Source organism: Solanum stenotomum, chromosome 8 (assembly GCF_019186545.1).
Source record: "Solanum stenotomum isolate F172 chromosome 8, ASM1918654v1, whole genome shotgun sequence".
NCBI classification, from domain to species: domain Eukaryota; kingdom Viridiplantae; phylum Streptophyta; class Magnoliopsida; order Solanales; family Solanaceae; genus Solanum; species Solanum stenotomum.
In genome coordinates, this window is record NC_064289.1 from 55106038 (window position 1) to 55116917 (window position 10880).

Here is a 10880-nt window from a genome sequence, read left to right on the forward strand (position 1 = left end):
CTTTTTTCACATTTTGAATGAATTGTTTCTTTTATTTTTGTATATGGTTAATAACCGAATAACCGATCCAAACCAAACCGAAACCGATAAATGTATATTATATTTGGTTTGGTTTGTTTTTGATAATTTTAAAACCGATTAAGTTGGTTTGGTTTTGATTTTGACCAATAACCGATCCAAACTGACCCATGAACACCCCTAATTAGAAGTATCTTACAAAGACTGAAAGTGACATGACCACTGCTTTTGTTTTACTGGAAAATAAAATTTTAAAGTGTTGATTTGATTCAACATTATAAAATTTTTAAAAATAGATAGAGATTTTGCGTGTTAAATTTTTTAAGAGTTGATTTCATTTTACACAAAAAGTGTTACGTGAATTATATATAAATTTTGCGTGTTAATATATAAATTTTAAGTTTTTTATTTTTATATATATAATTTTTTAATTATTTGTTATCCACTTTATCTAATAATTTTTTACTACTAATTGAAGTATTTTATTTTTTATTTTCATTGAAACATATACCTCGTGAAACTTGTACAGTATTGATTTAGTTCAACACTGTAAAATAAATTACGCGAAATTACAGTGTTGATTTAATTCAATACTGAAAGTGAAAGTGAAAATGTGTAAGAAGATTTACAACTTACAAGGCTCAACGGCAAGTAGCCTTGTTAGATTTTTTTATTATTATTATTTAAAAAAATTAATCAAAAACTATACATATAAAATCAACAACTAAAAGTTTTGAAAAAAAAAATTAAAAACTAATAAGGCTACTTGAGCCTTGTAAGTTGTAAGTCTTCTTACACATTTTCACGTGAAACTTTTAGTGTTGAATTAAATTAACACTGTAATTTCGCGTGATTTATTTCTACAGTGTTGAATTAAATCAACATTGTACAAGTTTCACGTGATATATGTTTCAATGAAAATAAAATACTTCAATTAGTAGTAAAAAATTATTGGATAAAGTGATAAAAAAAAATAGTTAAATAATACTATGCTAAAATAACAAACAAACAAAATTTTTAAAAAATTAATTAAAAACTATAAATATAAATTCAAAAATTAAAAAAATAAAAAAACTAACAAGGCTACTTGCCCCTTGTAAGTTGCAAGTCTTCTTATACACTTTCACTTTCACGTGAAATTTTCAATGTTGAATCAAATCAACACCATAGTTTCGCGTAATTTATTTTTACAGTGTTGAATTAAATCAATACTGTATAAATTTCACGCGATATATGTTTCAACGAAAATAAAATACTTCAATTAGTAGTCAAAAATTATTAGATAAAGTGATAAAAAAATACTATATTAAAATAACAAACAAACACAATTTAATTGAAAACTATACATATAAAATCAAAAACTAAAAGTTTTGAAAAAAAAATTAAAAAAATAAAATAAAAACTAACAAGGCTACTTGCCCTTTGAGCATTGTAAATTGTAAGTCTTCTTAGACATTTTCACGTGAAACTTTCAGTGTTGAATCAAATCAACACTGTAGTTTCGTGTGTTTATTTATACAGTGTTAAATTAAATCAACACTGTAAAAGTTTCACGTGGCATATGTTTCAACGAAAATAAAAAAATAAAATACTTCAATTAGTAGTAAAAAATTATTAGATAAAGTGATAAAAAAAATAGTTAAAAAATACTATACTAAAATAACAAACAAACAATTTTTTTAAAAAAATAATTAAAAACTTTACATATCAAATAAAAAACTAAAAGTTTTGAAAAAAAAATAAAAAACTAACAAGGCAACTTGCCCTTCAGCCTTGTAAGTTGTAAGTCTTCTTACACGTTGTCACTTTCACGTGAAACTTTCAGTGTTGAATCAAATCAACACTGTAATTTCGCGTGATTTATTTTTACAGTGTTGAATTAAATCAACATTGTATAAGTTTCACACAGTATATGTTTCAACGAAAATAAAATACTTGAATTAGTAATCAAATATTATTAAATAAAATGATAAAAAAAAACACTATATTAAAATAACAAACAACCAAAATTTTAAAAAAATTAATTAAAAACTATACATATAAAATCAAAAACTAAAAGTTTTGACAAAAATAATTAAAAACTAACAAGGCTACTTGCCCCTTAAGCCTGTAAGTTGTAAGTTTTCTTACACATTTTCACTTTCACTTTCATGTGAAACTTTCAATGTTGAATCAAATCAACACTGTAGTTTTGCGTGATTTATTTATAAAGTGTTGAATTAAATCAATACTGTAAAAATTTCACGCGATATATGTTTCAACGAAAATAAAAAATAAAACACTTCAATTAGTTGTAAAAAATTATTAGATAAAGTGGAGAAAAAAATAGTTAAAAAGACTATATTAAAATAACAAACAAACAAAAAAATTTAACTATTTTTTTACCACTTGATCTAATAATTTTTTACTACTAATTGAAGTATTTTATTTTTTATTTTCGTTGAAACATATACAACGTGAAACTTTTACAGTGTAGATTTAATTCAACACTTTATAAATAAATCACGCGAAACTACAGTGTTAATTTGTTGCAACACTGAAAGTTTCACGTGAAAGTGAAAATGTGTAAGAAGACTTACAACTTATAAGGCTCAAGGGGCAAGTAGCCTTGCTAGTTTTTAATTTATTTAAAACATTGGTGGAATCATAATCATAAAAACACATAGCGTGAGATTTAGTAAGGTTAGAACTTTTAAGATGACGGATAATAAGGTTAGAGTGATTTTACATTGGGGTGGAGAGATTTTGCATGAATCCGGATAGTTTTGAATTATTTTCTAACTGCATCGATAGAGTAAAATCACTCTAACATTCGAATGATGATTCTTTATCTTCATTTCTTCGTAGTATTGAATTATTTTCTAACTGCATCGATATGCAGTTGCTTGAGATGTATGCATCAGTTCAACGATGCCCTCTCATTCATGAACCCGATGATAGTGAATTTGATCTTTCAGTTGAACAACAAGTGATGGTAGAAATTGAGGGTGTAAATGAAACACAACAAAATTCGACCTTTGAAGTGAATATTTTAGATGTTGCCGGTCCTAGCAATTTGTGTAGTCAACTTCTTTCTACACTGTTGGAGGCTATCAACATGTAATTCATATGTATATAAATATAATTGTTTAATCTTTTTTCTTGTTCATATATTCATTCATTGAATTTTGAAGGCCTAACGAATGCGGAGGTCCTCTCACTCGGCTCTCAGAAGTAGTTGACATCAATGACAATGAACTACACGATGATTTGACGGAGGATAATGAAAGTGGAAATGATGATGAAGATGTTGGCGTAGATATTGCTCTCATAGTAGTTTCTACTGTTAGTTCATCTTTTGAAGCAATTCCATATTTGGATCATATGAAAGATTTTGCAAACGAATTCGGATTTAATGTTCCTGGTAACACTCCACTATGGAATGAAAAGAATTTTAAAAACATTAAGAAGGTGTTTGAATTGGCTTAAAAGTTGGTCAAATCTACTTTTAAGTCAGTTTTTGACTTCTAGGAGTGTTTGACAAATATAAAAAATAACTTCAAATAAGTCAAAAATGACTTAAAATAAGTTACGAAGTGTTTGGCAAGGTAAAAAATGACTTAAAATAAGTCAGAAACCAAAAAGTAGGTCTCCCCCTACTTTTTATTTTTTGACTCAAAAGTCATTTCAGTTTGACTTTTTATTTTTGACTTAAAAGTTACTTTTTTTTAAGGCAATCCAAACGGGCTCTAAGTCAAGTTTGATTCATGAAACATAAAATTATGTAAATTAATGATAAATATTTTTTATTTAATTAATCGATGTATTTTTGTATGGTATTTTTAAATAAAAAACAAATGAAATCGACAGTGAGAATGTATAAAATTGTGAAAGGGACAGAGTTCTTGTGTGATCAATCCAAAGGAAACAGTTGGAAGGTCATCTGCAAAAAGAATATGTCGGAATGTGAGTGGATGATTTGTTTTTCGCAATATAGACGGTGATATGTGAAAGGCAGGTAAAATGATTTATCACAGTTGTAATCCAGATACATATAAGGAAGATCATGACAATTTGAATAGCAACTTGATTGCCACATCGTTGATTCCTTATATTATTGAAAATTCCAATATATAAAAATGATTCAAGAAATCATCAAAGGATTGCACCACTACAATCCTAGTTATAGAAAAGCACAAAAAGCTCGAAGAAAGGCGTTTGTTATGGTGTATGGCGACTTTGAAAATTCCTTTAAGGCTTTACCTAGATATATGACGGCTTTACATTTTTTTAACCCAGGTACTATTGTTGAGTGGGAGCACCATTCAACAACGATGCAAGGTGAGCAAATTTTCAAGTACTTATTTTGGAGTTTTAAAGTATGCATCGATGGCTTCAAAAGTTGTAGGCCTGTTATTTCTATAGATGGAACTCATCTTTATGACAAGTATGATATTAAATTATTAATTGTTGTCACTATTGATGCGAACAAAAATGTTTTGCCACTTGCATATGCCTTAGTGGCTCGGGAGAGCTTTGAATCTTGGTCATGGTTCTTGGCATTATTATGGAAGCATGTTGTTGGCGCGCAGAGGAATTGGCCTTATTTATGATTGACATCAAGGTATCTTAAAATGTGTTCAATCTTTCAATTGGTTGCAGCCTCCAATGACATACCACTGATTTTGTGTTCGTCATTTGAAAGCAAATTTTAATTAAAAAAATTTAATAGTGAACTTGAAAATCTAATGTGGTATGTTGCGACGGAGAATCAAGAAAAAAAAATTGTTCAAAGAATGCAACAAGTTAAAACATTGAACGCTGAAGCTTTTAAGTGGTTAAATGATCTTCCTTTGGCGAAATGGACTATGTACGTTGATAACGGTCATAGATGGGGTTCTTTGACAACCAATGTATCTGAGTCGTATAATGGTGTGTTGAAGAAAGCAAGGGGGATTCCAGTCTCAGCTATGGTTCGCATGACACTTGTTGCTTCCAATTGTACACACAAGTGTACGCGGTCGCACAAGTAATATAGTGGCTCTTAAAAGAATCGGATTATCGAACTCAGAGAACTTGTCAATTAATTATTCATACTAAATTATATTAATTCTAATTATTTATTTAAGGGGAGCATTTCAAAAGATTAATATAAGATAAAATAACTAAAAAACAATTAACTAAGAAAAGATAGATGTTTACACAATCAATGAATGAATCGATCCAGGATTATAATTTAACTAACAATCATGTTTAACATCAATTTCATCAACTTATTTGATTATCTAGTTATTGATTCACAGGGTTAAATGTATGATCATGGTCTCCCGACCTCTAATCGCCTACGATAAATAACACCCTAACTATATCGTTGAACAGGGATAGGATGGATTAAGTACCGAGCATTAAGATTTCTTCCTGTATAGTGACCAAGCATGGTTTCTAGGTATATCCCTATCCTAGATAGGAATTAACCCTAATTATTAAGAGAAAATCATGCTCCTTATATTCCACGTTCTATCCTCTTATTCCTCTCCCGAATTCAATTCGAACAACATGTTTATTTCAATGGTGATCAAGCATCAAAATAGTAATTACAAAAATATAAGAACAACTAATATGATAAACAAATCATGCCGAATCAAAATCACTAAACAAGACATAAAGCAATTACAACGAATCATTCAAATAAAAGATGTAAAATAAATAAAAGAGAAGAAAAGAAGAAATCCTAAATCAAAAGTTATTTTTAGATGTAGGAAACCCTGAATAAAATAATTGAGTCCAAAACAAATTAGGAATCCAAAACCAAACGAATTGGATTTTCAGTTGTACGCGTGAAACTGTCCAACCGCCTCAACTTTGCGCCTTTAATCAATTGGCTACTGCCTTCACACATTGCCACATGGAATGTTCCAACTCCAATTCTACTTCAACCAACATATATATTATTTTATAAAATTTAATTCATTAAGCTATCTGCTTGATTTTTTCTTCAAACTTCTATCTTTAATTCATTTTAGCTTCAAACTTCTTCATCTTTCCACCAATTCAATCTTACAAATAAAATATATTATTTAGCACAATTTATAAAATTCAGACTCAAAAAGGACAAATATAAATAATAAATATGAGGGAAACAATGATTAAAAATATATAGTTTTGCCTCACACCAACAGTTAAAGCTTTGATTGATCGTTTGTCGAATGAAGCAAGGCAAATTCTTTACTTGAACAAAATAAGTCTTGACCTCTTAGTGTGAAAAAATGATTTAATAAAAATTGGAGAAAAGCTCAAGCACGTATTGGAATGATGAACTATAGTACTACTTCAGTTGTATTTGAGTTCCTCACATTTGCACACAATGGCAAAGGAGGAAATGTTCACAAAGTTTTTGCAGATGCCAAAAAATGTTCTTATGGCAAATGGGTAAATTATCATATATCTTGCTCTCATGTAATCAAATTTTGTGATCTTTGTGGTATCGAGCCAAAGACTTATGTGAGCAAATACTACACCACAAAGTATTACAAATGAACCTATAATATTACTTTTACGTCAGTGGGGGATGAAATTTATTGGCCTCCTGTCGCATTTAGTTTGATTGCAAATACTGAATATTTGCGAACATCTACTAATCAATGCACAAGGCGACGCAAGAATGAAAATGATTATCGCTCCAGGTTGCATGTCAAGAAAGTGTAGTATATGCAGGGAAACAGGACACACCAAGGCTCGTTGTCCTCGTAGAAATCCTTTGTAATATATGTATTTAACTTTTAATATTCATGTTTATGACTAAGAAAATTGAGTTCCATTTATTTTAAGCATATAGTTAAATTTTTAATATTATAAAAACAATTCATCAATATCGAAATAATAATAAAGACATAATACATTGTACAATAAAAGATACAAATAATCGAATATAATAATTAAGTGATATGATAATCATAATTTATATAATGTTAAATATTTCTATTTGTCGTCAATATTTGGTACAACATCAACTTCATAATTTATATATCAATTTGGACTCATACTTTTTGTTTGCTCAATTAAGGATAACTGATTTATAAAACAATACGGCACTCCAAAATTCAGTGTTTCTGGTAAAAAAAATTGTAAACCAGTCCATTCGTTAACAATTGGATAAACGGGATATGTAGAGTCTCTATGAAACTTTTCGTCTTCTAGTAGATTCCAATGTTCTTCTTCATTTGCTCCCTTATTGTTAAGATCGTCTAATGAATGAAATATCTCTAAAGCTTTTTTCATTTCATTGATTTCCTTGGACAAATATTCAATAACGACTGCTTCATCTCTAAAGTTGCATGTTTGATAAGTAGCCGACAATGCTTGTGGAATTAGCAAACCATGTCAACGACATAAAACTTCGTAATCACACCTCTTCGAATATAAACCGAGCCACTCGAGCGTTTCGCCCCAACAAATAAAATCATCCATTTTAGAAGAATGTGGTTCACCCTCCAAGATGTGTCCTGCAACTTGTAAATCATAATAAATATTGATTGGTTTATTTTCTAATGGACGAATTTTTCCATACCATTTTCTTCCCGACAAATTGGTGTAACACCCAAATACTTTTTTATGATCTTTTGAGATTCTATTATTATTATTTTTAGTACTATCAAACCAACTTTGTAATTTCATTTTTTTTTTTGCATTGTTGAAAAAATATGTTTTCAAAATAAGCATGAAACGTGAATTTATAATAAGTGTCAATCCGAAAATATGGCACAATGGCCTATGTCCATTTCAAGGAACAACATACCATGTGTCTCTCCTTACAAGAATGAAGTGACCTAACCATTGTTTTTGCTTTACTGGAATTTTTTTTTTGCAGTGTTGATTTAATTCAACACTGCAAGATTTTTAAAAATAGATAAAGATTTTGCGTGTTAAATTTTTTAAGTGTTGATTTGTTTCAAAACAAAAAGTATTACGAGAGTTTTTTTTAAAAAAAAATAAGAGTCCGTTTGAATTGACTTAAAAAATAGTTTTTAAGTAAAAAATAAAAAGTAAGGGAAAACATACTTCTAGTGTTTTAATTATTTCAATAAAATTTAAGTTAGTTTTAACATTGTTCATCAAACACTTCCTAACTTATTTGAGTAATTTTTGTATTTCTCAAAAATTTACAAAAGTTATAAACTAACAAAGTGGTAAGCCTATTGTTTTTTCTATATGTACCAACTCTTGTAGAGTTATCATATATTCACAATGATTTTGCTAACACGTCATTTTTCAACATGAAATCTACATAAATAAATAAATAATATATATATATATATATATGTTAGATGCTCCAAATTTTAGTAGAAATAATAAGAATGGAAAGTACCTTCTTGAAATAAGATTCCACCAAATTAATTTGGATGGAAAGAATCATGTTATGTCTTTTTTTTTCAAGGCGAAGAAGCTAGAATGCCTTTTGTTACAAGGCGAAGAGGCTAGAATGTAAGATTACTTTGCTTACATTCATAGGCTGAAGAGCTTGAGTGTTAGTTAATTCTACAATATCATGATGTAATGTCATGTTCTTGGAGATAACAATCAAGTTAAAGGATTTCAAATTTGAAAGAGAAAGTTTTAATTTCAAATTTGATTTTATGAGATATTTAAAGTGATTTGCTGATGAAATTTGAAGTCATTTCATTGAAGATTTAGCTTAGTTAATTATGAACAACAAGCAACTGAAAATTGTAGAAATGTTGTCCTTCATATTTTCTATTTGAAATCTCTAGAAGTGTTGTCTTTTATATTTTCTATCATGTTCCCTTATATGTTGTACTAAATATTATCAAATTATCTAAAATAATTGTTGTGAAAAAAGATATATTTTTGAAGGATTCAACATGTATTCATGGGGTTTGGCATGGTCTTGAAGAGAGAATATATTTGAGAATAAGGATCACTATCTATTGACTTGCATAATAAACGACTCTGGAGTCAAACGGGCAACTTTTTTCTTCCAAAATGCATAAAGAGCTATTGAAATTTTGAAATACAAAATTTTTCAAAAGGCCTTTCAATTATGCATAATGGAATGAGTCCTTTTATTTTGATGGTAAGTTTTTGTATGAGCAATCTGCCAAAATATGTGACTTTTGATGAATATCTCAAACTTAGTTCTACCCAAAAATCTTTACTAAAACGTCTTTAAAATATAATAATTACTTTTTAAAATAGTGGATTACAAGTCAGAAATTAAATCTACGACTCACTCACAGATTTCCTATACTTTTTAGTGCACATTAAAGTTCCAATGGTTGCCACATTTCCAACTTCTCATTACAATTTCTTCCTCAAACAACATATTAAAAGCCAAAAAGTTGCCTGAACTTAACACATCAAACAACACATTTTTTGTTTATTCATATATTAGAAAAGATTCAACCACTAATTACAGAAACTTGTTTAAACACTAGGAAAAGATTCAACCACTTATTTTTCTTTTCCTTGTTAATTCTCTCGTTTGTTCTCATGTATCTAGCAAGAAGTTTCTAACTTATCATGTAATTAGTGTACAAAATTCTAAAAAGTAGAACACAACTTACATTAAATATTTTTTCACTTATGCTTGCAAGGGAGTGAAAATAACTAGGGATAGTAGTTTAATTTAAAATAAGAATAAAATCAATGAAGAAATTAATAACAACTCAAAAAAATAAGTTTCTGACGAATTATATATGGTCTTTACCTTTTTGTTTGTGCCACATTAAACTGTTAACAAACGCTACTGTTTTTCTTCGTAACATATCTGGAGTTTTGAGTCGGTTTGAATCCTCAGAACTTGACTCCATGATTTATTAAGATTATAGAATGATAAGATTATTCTTCCTTTTACTGCTTGGAGGAGGGATGACTCATATTTGATGTTTTGCTTCTTCTCCAAGTTTGAATATCATTCGGCAATGTTCAGTTGGTTGGATTTGAACATGTTTTCCTCAAGCAGTGGAGACAGGATTTGAAGTTGAATTGAAAGAATATATAAATATGTCCTTTAATTTTAATTCATTTTAAATTTATGTCCTTCAACTTTGAGTATACACAAGTAGATACTCAAACTTGTATAAGATTGAACAAAAAGACACACATGTCTTACGTGGCATCCTACATGGTAATTTGCGTCCTACATGGTATCCTATGTGTATTATGTCACATAGGATTCATATGTCTACTTGTTCAACTTTATATAAGTTTAAGGGCCCGTTTGGCCATGCGATATGGTATCATGATATGGAATCATGATATGGTATCATGATATAGAATCATGAGATGAAATTGAAGGTTTGTTTGGACACGCGATGTGAAATTTTTGTGTTGTACATTTTCTCATAAACATAAAAATCCCATAAGTTGTAAAACTTTTAAAATAACCCCAATTGTTTATTCAATCTTATCAAATAAATAAAAATTATAAAATCGCATAATAAATTATTACAAAGTTATTTGTTCTTCAGTTAAATAATTGTTTCATCTAACTTTAATTTAATTAAAAAAATTGAACATAAATTGTACTTGATATGCTCATATCTCTCAACTACTCTTACAAATAACCTATAAAGAAGAAAAAAAACATACATTAGTGAGTAAATATTAACTTAGAAGTGAGATAAAAATTAACAAACATCACTAACTTCTAACTATTTACAAGAAAAATCAATAGTTAAATATTATTGAATAAAGAAATTTTAAAAAGTTACCACAAGTTTGAGTCAAAAACACTTCTAATAAAATTTAATCAAAAAAATTATAACTAGTCCACTTGACTAAATATTAATAACTAATTGATCAAATTTTCCCAAGTCCTCAATCAATTGGACTTGATATCATTCAGTCATGTGAACGAACATTTT

The 10880-nt window shown here is 28.5% G+C and overlaps 1 protein-coding gene across 1 annotated transcript; it reads left to right on the top strand.

Annotated features, from left to right (window-relative positions):
• Window positions 1-4745: 4745 nt before the first annotated feature.
• On the top strand, window positions 4746-6534 carry LOC125873961 (uncharacterized). Its single transcript, XM_049554778.1, is given in 2 exon segments — window positions 4746-5026; window positions 6210-6534. Coding segments are annotated over 2 exon segments (606 nt in total).
• The last annotated feature ends 4346 nt before the right edge of the window (window positions 6535-10880 follow it).